Source organism: Myripristis murdjan, chromosome 18 (genome assembly GCF_902150065.1).
Source record: "Myripristis murdjan chromosome 18, fMyrMur1.1, whole genome shotgun sequence".
Lineage (NCBI taxonomy): Eukaryota > Metazoa > Chordata > Actinopteri > Holocentriformes > Holocentridae > Myripristis > Myripristis murdjan.
The window spans coordinates 12,342,447-12,360,477 of NC_043997.1; the positions used below are offsets into that span (position 1 = coordinate 12,342,447).

Genomic DNA, 18,031 nt, shown 5'->3' on the forward strand with positions numbered 1-18,031 from the left:
AAAAAAACAGAGGGATCAAGTGAAAGAGGGAGGGAGACAGCAGGGAGTGCAGGCAGAGCAAGATAAGCCAAAGCCCCTCCAGCTGGAACTGCAACTGGCAACTTCAGCCCAACACGACCTCCAGCTGCAGCAGAGGAGAAGCAGCATAAGTGAGGAGGGCGGGAGAGAAAGAGAAAGGGAGATAGAGAGAGAGAGAGAGAGAGAAAGAGAGAGAGATGCCACGCAAGATCCAAAACCGTGAACTGGCTCTCACAAATTCACTTGGTTTGAGAGCTACAATCCACGCTGGGAAAAAAAGACTTTAGATGTAAGATAGAAGATAGATCACTTCTAAATTAAGAATTAGTGAATTTGATCACGGGCACACTTTATATTTGACAGATAGAGTTATTTTGACATGACTGCATGATGTGTAGATCAGAGCATCTCTGCAGCACCAAACTAAATACTTCACTTATGCTGTTTGTCACACATTTTACTTCAGCTTCTACTTACTTACTTATCAAAAAATTGCATCTCCTAGTTTGGAAATTGTACTTGAACATATTGCAATTTTGATAATATTCTGAATAACTGTTGAGCCCTGACTCGCAGAACACAGAAGATAAGGGAGAGTCCAACAAAAGCAAAGTTTTTATTCTTCAAATAAAAACTCAAATAAAAAATAATAAAAAAGAAAGAATTATGAAGCTCTGACACCCTCTGGTCTCTCTTGCTGCTACACTGCCAGCATGAACTGAGGCAGACATACAGAAAAGTACATTAGGTGCTGCTTGTTTATACATCAGGATGCCCCCTAACTTATGTTCAACTGTTTGCCACAGGGCTTCAGTGTTCTGTAACTTGAAAATAGCCTTGTTCTCCCCTGTGATGACATACTAGGGGAGTACAGATCGCCTCGGTCCGTCTGCCCATCCTGCACAATATCTTGGACACCACGAAACTTCAGGAACTGATGCCTGTGATTTCTCCTTTCTTGCATTTTCAAAATTACACAGACTGAACCTAAGGGGGATGGCACAGTTTAATTGTGTGCACATCAACCAGGCAACATGAGGTAACATGTTTTCTCCTCATTGCTCCAACGCGGCTCGCCATCACTCATGAGGGCGACATGTTGACTGGTTTGAACGCGTGGAATAAAGATGCATTCAGACGGCGGCGGTATGCATACCACTTCCATCCCACACACTCCCACCTCATCTTGGTCTGACTGCCAGGATCAGCAACCTCCGGCCGTTGCCATGGCAACCGCCCGGCTCCGTGGTGATAATGTAGACACGCGGCACATTGAGCAGTGACGCCGGGCTGACAGAACTCTGCACCCACTCTGAGGCAGGCCCCAATGAAAGGACTTGGAGAAAAACACACACACACACACACACACACACAAAAGGGACTGCTCCGAAACTGTGAAGGTCAAAGCCAAGTTTCTTACACACGCACACACACAGGCCTTAGGCATTAAAATTGATTTGGCTTTGGTGAATTATTTTCAGAGCTTGGACAAGCTTAATTACAGTGAGCGCATGCAGAACTTTCTTCTGTGTTTTCAGGGTTTGAATAAAGCTAAGAGCTAATAGTGGAGGCAAAAGGACCATGCTGAAAGCACCCTGAATGTGTTAGTTTAGTGTCTGCCAGACCATTTATCTCATGTATCCTTCACCTGACATTTAAATTTCTTTTTTTTGCAAGCATGCCGTCATTAAGAAAGAAATAGTGGAAAGCAATTCAAGAACTGCTTACTGAATGAACCAACAAAAGTAAGAAGTGAGGCTTATTCAGTGACTGCCGGTGAAAGAGAGACAAAAATACGAAGACTGCTTTAGTCATTTAGTAATATTCATATAAAGGACGCTCAGACGTATCTTGGAGGCAGGAAATCTTTTCAAAAGGCGTTGTGAAAATGTGAGCCACTCGAGATGCACTTCATTTTATATACAAGGCACTCGAGCAGTCGCAAAATTCCATCACTTGTAAGGTTAAATCTATCACGTGGTGTATTTTTTTTTTCAAAATACCAAAAACCAATGCTTTTCAACTGGAATTGCATAAAGACCAAAGTATTAAGTCAAGTCCCTGTGTATCAGATGACCTAATATTCCTCTATTTGAGTTGTTCTTATTCTGTGACCCTGTCAGAATGTCTCACAACCCACTTTGGTGTCCTGACCTAAAAGCTGAAAAACACAGAACAGCTTAAGAAATGTAAAACATATCAAGGTACAAGTTAGGTTTCTCAAACATCCATTACAATCTGATCACATTAAAGAAAAGGAGGAAGTAGCCAGCTCTGATGAAATGAATGATTTTACTGAGCAGTCACAATAAACACGTTTCAAGCTGCATATCCCTTTAAGATTCAGCATCATGACCATCAGCAGCATCGATGCTGAGAAAACTTGTATGGATAAAACATTTTCAGTTACAGCTGAGTGACAGCACAGGTCACTGATGTTTCCAGGCTCTTGCAGGTTAACATGTTTTTGAGCCTTTGGCACATCCCTATGTCTTTCTCTGGCTTTTGAGCTGGAACCACCAGGGTTTAATAACAGACGGTTACGAACAGAGCAAAAGGTCTGACATTCTTGTTCTGTGCCTTTGTAGCCGACAGAGGAGATTAGCAGTGATGAGAGACGACTTTCATCTTCTCCTGGATGTTTCACAGATAAAGCTCGTCACTGCTCATATGAAGTAAGGAGACCAGCACCTTGGATCAAAGACTTGCCTTCCAAAAAGAGATATTCACCATCTGAAAAATGTGACAGCCAGGCCACTCTTACACAATGACAGACAGCCCTTAATTACAGCTAATTAAAGCACCGTCATGGGGTAGAGGGTAACTTGAAATACAGATGCCATTTGTTAGACGCAACAGCTGCACTTATTTCCATGGGAAATGAACTCTTAACATGTAAAAATGGTGACCTTGTTTCACTGGAATTTTAATTTGTTTTAACCTTCTGTTTTAACCTTTTAACTTGCCTGGTTTGGCAAGTTAAGCAATAAAAACAGACTGGGGATTTGGGGGAAAAAAAAAACAAACATTTGGGAGATGTGGTGAGAAAAGAAAAAATGTTATTCACATCTGCCCCCTGTCAGACATTCAGGAGGCAGGTTGAACTGATGTCTCTGGGTACTTTCGTCTGCCTAAACTCAAAAGTAAAAAGACCAAGGGACATGCTTAACTTGAATAGTAAATGATACACCATCATACAGTGCAAAAATTCACATCATTTCGTCTCATTTAGTGCTAAAATCTTGTTTTCTTCTAACAAAGTAAAAACAAACCTGCCAGAGAGATAAGATAATCCCACTTGTTTCCCACACAAATCAACTTGTTTCCAGAATTCACTTGAATCAAGTGTCATTTTCTTGACCCTAGACGCCCGATCTGCCTTATTCAGCCTTGTTTCAATATAATTTTTACTTGTTCCCACAAACACTGAAACAACTAAAACTTCATTGGAAACAAGTGGGATTACCTCATCCCACTGGCAGAAAAACAAGATTTTCAAACTGAATAAGAAAGCGCATGACTTGTGAATTGGACAGTTTTTGCAGTGTGTATGGGAACTCTGTATTTTGCCCTGCCAAGCTGTCTTTTATCGCAATTTATTCAGCTACAGGCTGCCCATCTGGTCCTATCTGCTAATGTTTTCATGAATGTTGTGTTATTACTGTGTGTTTCAAGTCTGCAAAGAAATTTCCTGTCCTGTCCTCACAAGACAGTAAAGTTAGAACTGAACTAAGTTACTGATGATGGCACTTTTACAAAATACGCTATATATATATTTTGGAGATGAATAACCGAATCATTAACTTTAGGTAATGATTTTTCATTCCAAAATGGGCATGAAGTGCTTTTGAATTTAACACTCAACAGCACTTCACTTTGATTCTCCATGCAAAACACAGCATTGATTAAAAAGGTTTCTGTGAAGAGGAAGGAGGACTGAATCACATCTGATGGCTGGGAGGAAACTACTGCAGATCATCTTGGCTGTAAGGGACGATCTGATGATGCCAACTGGTAAATGAGCTTGGCAAAAAAGGCTCACATCATTATCTCACAAAACAATGCTTCCCAACATTTCCATCATTTCAACACGAGTCCTTGAAACTAAATAGAACATTATGAGATCATCATGTGACTGCATAATTTATCATATTTATAAAACAACATTCAAATCACGACCCTTACTCTGAGGACAGCGCACAAAATAATGTGATTAAAGCTGTTTTTATGCATGACAGAAGAACGTTTTCTTCATAATGTCACTCAGAGGAACTGTAATTAATTCACTGCACAAGTCGTACATCTCCACTGCTGATGTCAATCATGTCCCTCCTGTCATGGAACAACAGTATTTTTCTGTCTCCCTTTGACATTTCCACAATTTATCCAGTGCCAAGACTTGAGGTGTGGATTATTATTTTTTGTGATAGTGTGATCAGAAACATTAATCATGACTTGAAAGGCTTTTTTACTTCTGGCACCTTCAATCATTTCTGCCACATTGGAATTTTTTATTTAAATGTTTCAGTATGTCACAACTGTTAATTATGGAAACTGAAATCAAACAACACAATACAATTAAACAATAAAAAGCAGCAATAAAAAATACACACACACACACACTACCTAAGCGTGGTATCTCATGAAAACTTTATCTCAGAGTAAACTGTTACACCGAGTTACATCACACTACTCAAGGTGTCTTAATCATAATTTTAATACTTCAAATACGACCTCCATGTGAGTCATGTAATTTCATTAGAACTCGTACTCGGCGTATTAGGGTTTAAGCGTTGGTGTACAACTGAACAATGGGCTGTCGCTGTTTTCTTTTGATTAGATTTGATTTCATTTGAACTGACTTGGCACCCACTGTACTCTTGGCCCTGAAGGGGCTTCTCTCTCTCTCTCTCTCTCTCTGTGATCCTTCCAAGATTTCTTCCATTTTTTTTTCTCTACTGGCTACTGGGTTGTTTGGAGGAGATTTTTTTTTCTTGCCAACCATGAGGGTCCAGGCCAGGGGATCATTTTGTTTTCAATAAACTGTATAGCCCTTTGAGACTTTAAACAGTGATTAAGGACTATAAATAAACGTGAACTTGAACTTGACTGTTTAAAAACAGTAAAGCAAGGGAAGAATTTAATAAGGATGGAGATCTTATTTGTCATGTGTTCACGTCACAGAGGCTAAATTGACACAAACAGGAAAGCAGAGGGTAGAAACTGGATTATCTCAACCAGTGTCAATTAATCAAAAACCTATGTCCTCCTTGCTATCGGCATCTTACAGTGGACAGACAAAGTATGATGGAAACAGGAAGAAACATACTGGAGCAGGGTCCTTTGTTTTGCAACTGAATCACCAGATCGGAGTTTAATAATAGAGTGTGTGAGCAGAGTATAAATACATCTATTGATCCTCGCTAAAACCTCAAAGGAAAAAAAAATCAAAGATATATTGACTAAGATAATAAACTGAGATTACAGCCATACTGAGTGTGAATGCTCAATAAATTAATAATTGTAGCCTGGGAAAAATAAACCTGAAAAATAGGAAACCGATACAATCACATTTGGGGGAAATTAGAACCATAAATAAAGTGGAGCAACAGCACAGACAGCACTTTAACCAGTTTCAGCCAATCACGAGCTTAAAACACACCTTGACCATGAAGTTGCCATCAGCCTCTGGGGTTACCATGACGACTGAGTCATGCAGTTTTTCATCAAAGTGTACGTGGGAGGGGGTGCCAGCAGCGGGAGGTTCTTCTGAGAAACGCACGCCCCCCGCCTTCGCAGAGCCTGAAAGAGAAAAAAGTACGAAGAGACAGTGAAAGTTGGAAACTGCACGCGAGCACACACACACACACACACACACACTACATCCCATTAACAGGAGAAAGCTATGTTAAACAGTGTTGGCGTACTCCTCTTAGCAACATAATGGAGCATACAGTGGAGCGCTTTACCAAAGTAATTACTCAAACCTGGTCTGGTAATCTGAAAGCACAGGGAGCTGTAAGTGCCTGGAACAAAAAAAAAAAAAAAAAAAAATTGCAGGCACACATCCATGCCCACTAACACGACACCCTGTTCATGCTAAGTGTTCAGTGCTGGCAGGGCTGGAGGAGCGAGGAGAGAGAGAGAGAGGGTGAAGGAAAGGGGGAGAGCAAGTAAAGGTAACAGGGAGATCAGAAAAACAGAGGAGGGGAAAAGGTGGTGTAGGTTTAAGAGAAGACATGTTGATAGTGTGGGGAAAAAAATAGCTGGCACGCAAAGAAAAGCACGCTAGAAATGTTGGACCTAGAAATCTGGTCAAAAATCCACTGGGTGCCAAAGTGTAATAACAAAAATGTGATACTTGATGAATCCGCGTTTGTAAAATTCTCTTTCAGCAGGCGAGGTCAGAGGTCATAGTCAGCTAAAGAGCAGCGGTTTTCCAGAGGACAGCGCAGCGGATGAGATGCCTGCTATCTGTGAGGTTATAAACAACCATGTTTCAGTTTGCCAATATCGACTTTTTATTAATTATTGGAGGCTGTCCCATTATGTCCGTTTTTTTTTTTATTTCCTGACCACAGCTCCATAAAAACTGCCTGTAAAGCCTGCAATAAAATATTATGTTCTTGGACATTTTGTGTGTTTGCTTACTTGTTAAATAGTGTTTTTGTTGGCGTGTTTTCTCTGCCACTGAACAGCTAGAGATGGGGTAGCTGTGCGTTAAAAAGCTGCTAAATCTGACAGAATTTCATTAATTGAGTTTCAATTGAGAGTTTTGGGGTCACACAAGGTTTCCACTCCGCCAAAGATAAAATTGGAAATAAGAAAATTCACAATGTCATATTGAATACATGACTGAATCTGAACAAAATTCCTATATCCTTTTTCTATTCTTTATTTACACAGGTGACTTCAGACCAATAGCTTATACTCTGTGCCATCAAACTTTCCACTCCTGCAATATTACACTGCAGGGCCCGTATGCCAGTCTCCGTGGGAGCTCTAAGTTAAAATAAAAGACTTTAAGGAGTTTAGGCTTACAAGCTAAACGTATTATTTCCTGTTATATAACCAAGGGTTTGATTCTCTCCAATGACACTGAGACACACTGATATTTATTGTTCTTCTGCCCAGGCATTCATTCCTTTGTGTGAGAGAATGGAAAATTTGTCTTCCAATATAGTCTCTCCTCCCACATAAAAATAATTCTCTCTGACAACAAATAATTTGTCTGAGTTTTTACTCATTTAAAGAGCTTTGGGTTTGTACATAGACCATCAGTTTCCCAGACCTTTAAAGAGCTAAAATTTCAAACAACTTGAGTATGATAAATCAACAGCACTGCCTTCTCTACTATAAAAAAACTTTTTAATTTTGCCATTTTATACAGATAGCAGTCTTCTCAAAAGTAACCAGTCCTTACGCATCACTAGAACTTGTAAGCTATTTTTTTATTTATAGGACTGTTGAATGTGGGGAGATAACGGTGATGAGATGTGTGTTTGTATAGATAAAACCACAGTTTATCATTAGCTGATGTTGCACCAAACCTTTGACTTACTGGGACTACAAATGACAATTAAATATAACCCTTCAAATAACTTTTTGCTCTTTAACTCAAGGAGCCAAATATACACTGACAGCTGAGGTGATTTAACTTAAAAAATGGCAGCATTTTAAGGTGGATGGAGGAAAACCACTGCATTTACATGAACCTGGGGACTCTATAACTGAAGTTATTAAGTGGAGTTGCTCTTGATCTGTACACGCATATTAAGACAGTTGAGAACATGTGCATGTATGAACAAGCAAAGGGATTCACTCCTGGATGTTCAGATATATCTCCGCGCATCAACCACAGGCTGTCAAATCCCGTTCCCAGCCATACACACACACACACACACACACACACACACAGCCATACAGGCTTGTCTGCACAGTAACTTGAGCCAACACTGGTTGTCTCTACTCGCTCTGAACAGAACTCAGTGCCACTAGTTGTTGCTCTCATTAAGAAAGGAGCGGAGTGTGAAAGTGTGCACTAAACTGAGCAGCGCCAACCTATTTCGCATTTAGCTCCAACGTGAACGGGGCCTTAGATTAGTAATTGAACCATCTTGGTTTGCTTTAGAAAAGGATGGGCAGAATTTTGGGGTAAAAAACTGCTGTCACGTTGTATTCGAGGACTGTGACTAATACTAAAGAGACTATTCAAGATTTTTTTAACAAACCTGTCAGCAGCTGTGGTTATTATACCATACAGATTTGCTAAATACGGATCTAAAACTGGCAGGCTCACAACATAGCAGCAACTTTCACTCTATAAGCTGTACAGTAGATTAATTTCATATGCTTACTTTTGTCTTTGTATTACAATAAAAAACACAGGCCATTACTGACCTGCTTGGCCCCACTTCTGTGAAACTTTCATAGAGTCATATTAGAGATTACAAATCCTCACTATCAGCAATCTGGGTCACAATAATGAGTTCAAGAGTTACATCACATTCCATATGTGCAGGATCGCCGTGTTTAAATGGATAGTAGAAACGAGAATGAGGGTGGGGGTGTTATGCTGAAATGTAGTTCGCTACCGCTCTACTTAACAGATATGAGGCTTTAGAGTAGGATATCTTGGATTACTGAGAATACCTCTAAATAGTGTATGTATGGATTATGAAGACTGTATCAGAATATAAAAATTCTGTTCTGAAAATATGTGACTTAAGGCTGAGAATAAGACTCAGGGTGGGTTATCTCAGATAGTTAGATGTTTTGTTTTGAGCCTTCATGGGAACTTAAACCGTAAAACAGAGCTCATGACTAATGATACTCTATATTGAGATATACCCCATGTGAAAAAAAAAAATGTGGCACCCGCACTCACAAAAATACTGCTGGTATGACAGGTCTGTGTTATTCTCATTTTAGATAGCTGGTGAAAACTTGCTGGTGTTTTTCTCCAATTCCCAGGACTGCTGGGCAAACACAGACAACGTGACATCATGTTCAAATATTTCCAGTGCAGCTACAACTGACTTTAATAGAGGGAAAATTTCCAACTATCCAAAACGTCAATGGTAAATGTCAAGCTTTGGTGACAGAATCTGATAGCGAGAGCTTTTTACAAGACACTTAGCAAGTTCGACCATCATACGGGGAGAAATCGATCTTAGAAGATGTGGAGAAAACAATTTCACTGCTGACTGTAACCTCAATAGGTTATGAGGGATCTGTCACTGGGAGTGTGTGAAATACAATGCTCTCTTTTTTCTTTTGAACCTTGAGCAGGGTACTGTCACTATCTGTTTTGTCCTGTACTTTTTTCAATAGGAAAAACTACATTATTACTGTCGCTGTCTTCCAATCCTCTGGTTGTAGTCTGAGATAGGTGGAGGAAACTAAAAAAAAAAACTTCTTTAAAAAATACTCCTGGAATGCACCCAACATCACAGACTGATCATATATAACGTTGTAGGAGTATTGGAGGGTGGATTTTTCTTTAACAGAGGCAAGATTCGCCTGTTGATTGAATCAAGAGGCAAAGACTTAAGCTTAGGTGACCCTGTGTCACTACTGTTATAAGAGGCTTTCTGCACACAGTCCAGAAGTTCATACAATAGCGCTCCATGACAGTGTAATTACTTCACTTGGTGCACTCTATGCTTAATAATAGTAGCCTTTCAAATGAAGTCAGTGAGAGTTCATCAGCAGACACAGTTTAAAGGGTGCATTATACCCTGTGATGTGGAACACTTATTAATGAGGGGCTCGCACCTATGAAGTTAAAAAACACACTGATTCAGTAGAGTCAAACAGGCAGTATTTGATGGTTTATTCCAAAATACGATATCCATGATGTCTAAAATGAGACAGCTACTCTGACAAAATCATCAATGGCATGAATTTAAATATCACAATTCAATATTACTGAACTTAGCTATCTTCAACCCTTTATTAATGACATGAAGAGTGGGTGGACTGGACTGGGTGGACCTCTGCTTGTCCTGTCCTGTCCCCAGGAATCCTACGGGTAATGCTTCATCAATAACTAATGGCTAACCCAATCCAACAGCAATAGATGAGATTCTCACAAGATACCAGAGATGGTGCAAAATAAATCATTACTAAAAAATATTAAGTCAGAACACTGTTGCATAACATTTGGGTGATCGCATTCTCACCACTCTGCACTTACATCATGCCAGTTAGTTGAGTGCATTTGCTGCACCCTTTTGCAGTGCTTTTTGTTATTAATATCCACACTTTTCAGCTCTCCATTTCCTCCTCTTACCCTCTATTTTGCTTAGAGTTTCATCGAAGGCCATACTTCACCGCTAAATCATTAGCTGCACAAACATACTGTACGACAAAAACCAGGCTCAACCAAGTCTAATAATCCTCTGAAGTGTTGTTATTCCCAAAATTTTGAATTATATCCGGATTCATTTATGAAACTGTTGGATCTCTTTTGGACGTTTTGTTTTGTATGTATATTGTATGTAAAATCACATACACTAATGTATTACTGAATTTTAAAAAACTATCTTGCTAGCAAACACTGAGCATTGCTGTTTATACTCCATATGTTCCATGTTATCCTCGCTTCACCAAGCGCCAGAATGATGAAATGTTAACTACATCTGGTGATTTTTTTTAAAGCTTCAAAACCAAATCAAAATCCACCTCAATAAATACAAAAAAGAAAAAACGAAGAATCCGCCACAAAACAAAAATAATCCACAGCATATTTGCACTGGACATATTTAAACTGTCATTTATTATTTTACATTTCACTTCATTTTCACGTTTGCTTGAAAGAGCATGGGAACCACAATCCCACAACAGGGCCAAAAAAATTATGCCACACTTGGCAGGACAATGCTCTCCTGTCAGTGGGGGTATCAGCACTGTGTTTGTATGTGTGTGTGTGTGTGTGTGTGTGTGTGTGTGTTTGTGTCACTGCAAGCCTGACACATAAAAAACGAGAGAGGGGGGTTGTGAATACCTACCACACAGACTGTCACAGGTCACTTCATGAAGCAATTTAAGCCGGTAGATTTCGAAAACTACAAACCGACACCCTCACACACTCAGTGGCCAACTGAAATTCTTCAAACAGAACCCATCAGAAAAAGTTTAATGCACAAAATAAAAAGAGCCTGGCACTCTCCCTAAGGAAGCATCCCAGCGTTTGTTCCTTATAGCACAAGTGATGGCAGGTATTTTGATTTTGTGCATTACACAGTCTCCCACCTGTTTCTCCTTCATGCACTCATGAACCTAGTCAGTGTCTTATCATGTTGACAGCTGAAATTCTTCCCAGATCTCTCGATTAGCGACCCTGTGTTTGCTGACACTTGCAACTCTGCCCTGCTGGTTACTTGGTCATCTCGGTCCCAGCTGATGAGGACGGTGCCTCGGGCCAAGCCACTGTGTCAGTCTCATTATCACAACACCGAGATCCCTGCCCTTTTAAATGGGCCAGATAATCCACATTCTCTGGCAGACAGCCCAGACTGAGAGAGAGTACGGACACACACTCACACCCCCCCCAAACACACACATATACTAGCAGGCCTATAACCACACAGATACAAATTGCACACGTACAAATTAACATGCGCATGTGTACGCACACGCACACTGTACTAAACTGGCTTATTTCAGATTAATCTCTATTTCTCCCGCTGCACTAATCTGTCTGTCTGTGAATCTCTTCTGCTCCGCTGGATATTACAGTAGTCTGTCAGCCTGTCAGCCTTCCTCCCCCTGAACTCCTCTCTCTCTCTCTCTCTCTCTCTCTCCTTCTGTTAGATTGCACCGATCCATCTCCCTCTCCTCCTGTGTCCCTTCTCCTTGCCACTGCTTGTTCTCAGGACTATCTCACCATCTGTCACATGTTCCCTCACCATCTCTTTCGTCTCTTATTCATAGCACTGTTTAATCTCTTGTTCGATTCACGGCTCTTCTTGTGTGGAGTTCGCGTGTTCTCCCTGTGTTCACGAGACTCTGACGCTCCTGTTTCCACTCATTACCGAGGAAAGCATGACCGGGTGGATTGGAAACTCTAAACTGTTACTTTAATATGCTGGTATGGTAACTTGACTGTTAAATCAAAGAATATGCTTGTAAAAAATTGTAAACATGGGCAACAAAATCAGTGGAGTTCAGCATTACAGTCTGCTCTGTTCTTTACAGCCAGCAGGTTAGGAAGAAAGCTAGCTCTATTCTTACAGATGCTTACCATCCTCTTCATGAAGAATTCCAGATATTTCTTCCCGGTGTACAGTACAGATATAAGCTTTCATTTGTACCGTCTGAAATAGCTTTGTTGAACTCCGAAGGCCAGAGTTTGTTTGTTTGCTTTTTTTAAATCCTATTTTAAAAAAAACTGCTAGATAGCAACACGTAAAGACTCCATAAGGCTGGATCAAGTCTAACAGTTCCTCAATCCCAGTACCGGGCGTCAGGTTCTGTCACTTGGTCTCATGGTTTCACGCTAACTCTGAACCTCCGTCAGAGCGGGTTGTTACTCAGGTTTAGGCAGCTCAGTAACTTCTTCACTTAATTGTTCACTTTATTATGTAATTCTGTTGTTTAAACTGTACTATATTCCTTGTTTATAGTGTTTATATTGCTTGTTGCTATTTATTTATTATGCTTCATATTTTGCTATACACTTTGCTGCTGAAATGCTGGAAATTTCCCTACTGTGGGACTAATAAAGGAATATCTTATCTTATATTATCTTATCTTATCTTATCTTATGTCTAATTTGCCCACCCTTGGACGAAGGCTGGCCAATCATGGTGTCGCATCAGCCAGCTCTAATCAGGGTCCAACAACTGTAATGCTGTTCTCCATAGACTCTTGCATAATCATTTCAGTGTTTCTTCATTTTCAGGCTGTTTCTAGTCATGGTTAAGTGTTGTGCCTGTGCCATGTGTAATAGTGATACTCATTACCTTGAAAGATTGGAAGGATTTATGTTTCTTTGCAGCCCACACTGTCACTATCTGCACTCCCTGAAGAAACATTATCAAAAAAAAAAAAAACTGGGAGAACTGGGCTAACACACTGATGATATTAAGTGCTTTTAAGAGGTGCAGGGTATGGATAAGTCCAATCAGATGGGCACAAAAACTCGTGGACCTGAAGTTATATACATGCTGCTTTTGCTTTTTGCTTTTTACAGAACAGTCCTGCCATCACTTTTACACTGAAGGCTTTATTTATGCTTCTTTACAACCCTGCCCTTCTGTTTTACCAAAAATTAGATAATTTTTCTTCAGGGAGCGCAGTTAGTGACAGTGTGGGCTCCATGCTAGCTCTGACAGCTTGATGGAGTTGCAGCGGCTAACAACAAAGGAGCAGAGCTTAACAAAGAGTGAATTGTGTCTGTGGCTCATTGTATTTTGTACTTTCCACTCTTGTAACTGTGCCTGCTGTCAGCCAATTATGTTGCCTTGCTGCAAAGGAAATGCCCTAACAAGGGACAATAAAGTTGAAAGATGAAGTCTCAACTGCCCATAGGTATAGTTGTGAGTATGTGTCTCTATGTGTTATGGACTAGCAACCTTTCTAGATAATCTCCCTGCATTTTATCCAAAGCATGCTGGGCTGAGTCCTGCACCCCATGACCGTAATTTTGGGTTAAGGATGCACAATGAAAAACTGATGTGACAACCCTTCATTCTCATCTGACAATAAATACAACACTTGATGAATGTACATGATTCTCAACCCCAGACCCAGGCTGACTAATAGGTTATGTGCTTATTTAATGTTTTTGTCAATTGGTGTAACACTGTGTTCAAACAGCATGCGTCAGTTCAGGGTATAAAGCCATTAATTTCCTTCTTTTCCATTTTAAATAGAGCGTCTGTTCACAACACTTGTGTTCAACAAATACTTGACACTGGTGCTTGCTGCAACCTAGAATTGATGGACAGGCCAACTCTATTTTTTGACACAAAACACAGTTTGCCTGGGCTATTCTCCCATTGTCAAGAGAAAATTGACTGTTTATCAGTTGTTGTTTTAAAAACACCAATTATATGTAAACAGCAGGGAAAGCCTGACACTAAAAAAGTGACAAATGCTTTATCACTAGCTGTTTATGTATATATATATATATATATATATATATATATATATAAAAACGGTGAAAACTCAGCAAAATAAAATGTGAATCAACGCACATTTCCAGCAGCTACATCCGTCCACACATAATGTGCATTCTCATACGCCACCGTGTTTGTCGTTTAACAGAACAGAGACAATAAGTTCCATATGTCATTTTGTCTTCGAATAAACTTTTCCTCAACCTTGATCACACCTTCTGTTATGATGCCAATTTACCAACCAAGCCGAGCATGAAAACTGTCTCTGGGAAATCAGGGTTTTTTTTGAAAATTTCCATTCAGCTTTTCTTCACTTCTCCCCTATGTCTCTATTGTCTGTATCGTGCTGCATGTCCTTGGTCACGGTCACACTCTGTCACATACACTGCTTCCTCAGTGGCCTATCCTTCTGTTCCTCTGCATGCAACTGTATTTCAAACTGCTGTTATACCGTTGACATACTTCTCTAACTTGAGCTGGTCCAAGTCTCTTTGAAGAACTCCTTAAAGGCTGTCTCATGGCTCACTACAAATACTGAAGGGAAGAGCAGTGCACACCATATGTTGAGGAGGTGCCAGCCAGCCAGTATGATGACAATTGGAAAGGAGGGAGTGCATGCACACCCTAGCTCCGATGTATTTTATTAAAAAAGGGCCTACTATAAGAACTAGTGTATTGACTCCATCCTCCCTCCTCCAAATTATCACAACAAATATTTCCACATATACTCTCTTTCACTCACAAACTTACATCCTTTGCTTCTTGTGTGCTCCTTGAAGAGGTGATAGAACACACACACACACAAAACTTCACTAGGAAGGGAAGAGTTACTACACGCACAGCACGTACAGAGGTTTTTCTTTTGATCAACTTCTCCCTGAAGAGAAAGTCACACACACACTTCCTGTGACATTTCAGTTCATCCAAGACACGTGAGAAATACATTTTGTAAAATGCTGTCAACAGGAAGTCAATAGAGTGGCTCCCTTTGCACCGTCCTTCATTCAGTGACCTTATCAAAGAAAGAACAAAGGCCTGCGGAGTGGCCTTTATAGGCAACAAGTACCCAAACTCCACTGGGGAGGAGATGAGACGTATTCTTGGCAGTGAAAAAAACGTGTTGAGTAATTCAGGGCAGCCTCCCAGGTCTTGTTCTCTTGCCAGCCTTGTTTCCCCAAGAAGGTTGCCATCCAGCCCTTCCTGCTATTGCGGAAAGAATTTGCTTGTTTCAACAAGAATTTGGTGTGAAACTGCTGACACTAACTCACAAGATCCAACACCGGTTTCCAATGCAGGAAGCTTCACAAAAAGAAATCTAATCTGAATTTTAAGCAAATTGCATTTATGATTGTTGCTGAATCTCCATAAGTTGCTTGACAGGTGAAAAGGTCAACTTGGGGCTCTCACTTTGCAGGCTGCCTCAGGTGTCTTCACTATAGATTATACTGACAAAAATGTTCTCCAGTTCATGTTATTTGACTTTGGCTAGCTCTGAAACAACAACCAACAACATCGACATCCATTCCAAGAAACCTCGATTGCATAAGACAAGATTGAGGAAGCGTAACTGGTCTTACAGGGTGTAACATGGAGTTGCCAACATTATGGTCACGCTGTTCTTATCCCCTCATTGTAACAAGGCTGGGTAAATGGATTTGTATATACCTGGGGTAATGTGATATATAGTGCTGCTGCCTATTGTACTCCTTGTCTCTATCTGTCTGCCTGAGCTGAATATGATGTCCTGTACTAAAGATCTGCACAGAGCAGCCCTCCCTGCAGGACCTGCAGAGAATATATGCAGTGTGGGTATTTTATTGATGACTGCTGGCGGGCATGTTGTAACACATGCTGTTTTTTTTTTAGGCTAGATATGAGCTGGTTGTGGGCTGGTCATGGGGCTGGAAATTGTCCCCGATTGCATGCTGTAGTTTGGTTTGCACTACAAGGAGGATGTGAATGGCACGCTGTGGTCTGATGGTGGGCTTGTTACACTGGTATTGCGGGCAAGAGTGTGTGCAATAAAAATTATGTGGGTTACAGGTGATGTGTGGTGTGAAATCAAGCGGAAGGGGGCAGGCATGAAATCGTACAGGAGCGGGCAGGCAGAGTCTTCAAATAACAGAGCACTGTAGACCTCTGTTCTGTACCATGCGTGCCTACGAACTTGTTTCCTGCATCGCATCATTGTTACCAAGACCAAATGCTGTGGTGAAAATGGTGAATTTCCTTTTCTGAGTCTGGCTTTTCTTTTGGGTAATGACAGTTGGCAAACTTTTGTATCAGGGAAGCGGTGATGTCATCAAGATGTGACATGCAGATCAGGATGGGAGGTCAAAGAATTGAATGTAGATGATAGGCACTGAATGGAGGTCAAGGGAAATCTGATCTGGATACAACAATAGGCTGTACCAAAGAGACTTGGCCAGGGCTTTCTCAGTGCCTCCCTGTCTGCCTGATATAAACTGCACCAAAATAAACTTATCCAATTCTTTTTACAACTTGTTGCCACAGACTCCATTTATTAACTAAGATTTGGTTGAAAATAAACACACGGCATCTCAAGTGTAGTTAAAATTTTTAAGTTAGTCCTGGCAAATTAAATAATGAATATTAACTGCTGCTTGCCCTGTTTTCAGTGGTTTCCACTACTTCTGGTAAAAGAAAATAGCTAGTGGAGCGGAGAGATTTAGGAGGATCTAAGGTAGTGTATTAAACTATGAAAAGTCAATGAATACAATATTAATCATATCAGGCAGTAAATACAGGAGTAAAAACTCACTCTTCTTCGCAGTGGCCATGTCAAGGGAACTGGTCCAATACAGACAGACACACTTGGATAGACAATGTCACAGCCTTGCCATCTCACCAGTCTGAACTCAGAACAACCCTGTAAAACAAATAAAGATGAGAGGAGACAGTGAGACAGAAAAATTAAACAAAAGAAAAGAAGAAAAACACAAAAAAAAAACTACAAGGAGGGATTAAATCAACAGAAGCACACAGGACAAGAAGGAGGAACGTAGGAGCCATGCATACGAGATGAATAAAATGAAGGAATAACAGCCAGCCACAGTGAGCTTACCAGGGTGTTTTTCTTTTTTCTAAAGTCATAACCCCAGGTTAGCATGTATTTCAATGGAGAGCCCAGCTGTGTTGTACTGGTGGAGCCAAAAGTACCAAGGACTCCCAACAGAGACTTAAATTAAAGGAAAACAACAAAACAGTCTAAGAGGATTAGCTCTGGGCTGAAGCTGGACTTCGCACAGATGGACGAATGTTCATGGAATTTCAGGGAAGTGCTTAACATAAACATGGATATATGGAGAATATAGAGAACGCACACCTACAGTGGGTGATAATGATGTAATGACGTGAGTTTGAAAGGGTTAGTGAGTTGACAAGTATAATCTTTTGTGGCAGTAACATCCATAAGGGAGGTCTTGAATGTCAGCTGTTATTGCATTTATACAACAGTGTCCAATGCATGTGTTCTATGTGAAAACTTTCTTCAAAGTAGCTTGCATAAGAATAAAAACATGTGAAACCAATAGAGATAAGATCACTGCATCCCTCCATAATCAATGAACAGCTGGCTTAGCAACTAATGCTATTACACAAAAAGAACAGCTAGCTAGGCAATATGGGAGTCATCATGGTTGAAGGGCTTCTTCAGCTAGTAAATGAGCATGGATGAAACTACCCATTTAGTACAAATATTTTTAATAACCCATTGCAATAACAAGACAATGCATGTCAGGACAACTTTAGAGTAATTTTATATGTAGGTGATTTTGGCATTCCTATAGATGATCCCTCTAATTCCCTAGCCAAAGAATTTCTAAACACTGCAAAATCATTTAACCCAGTGAAACATATTTATGGCT

The 18,031-nt window shown here is 40.4% G+C and overlaps 1 protein-coding gene across 3 annotated transcripts in view; it reads right to left on the bottom strand.

Annotated features, from left to right (window-relative positions):
• The window catches only part of adisspb (adipose secreted signaling protein b), a 30,500-nt gene that overhangs the window by 9,470 nt on the left and 2,999 nt on the right, over positions 1–18,031 (bottom strand). For all 3 annotated transcript variants that reach the window (XM_030076328.1, XM_030076327.1, XM_030076329.1), the window contains 2 exons: positions 16,927–17,034; positions 5,681–5,820 (listed from right to left, as the gene is read on the bottom strand). In XM_030076328.1, the coding sequence (XP_029932188.1) occupies positions 5,681–5,820; positions 16,927–16,945 (159 nt within the window). In that variant the 5' untranslated portion in view covers positions 16,946–17,034. The remainder of the gene's footprint in view (positions 1–5,680; positions 5,821–16,926; positions 17,035–18,031) is intronic.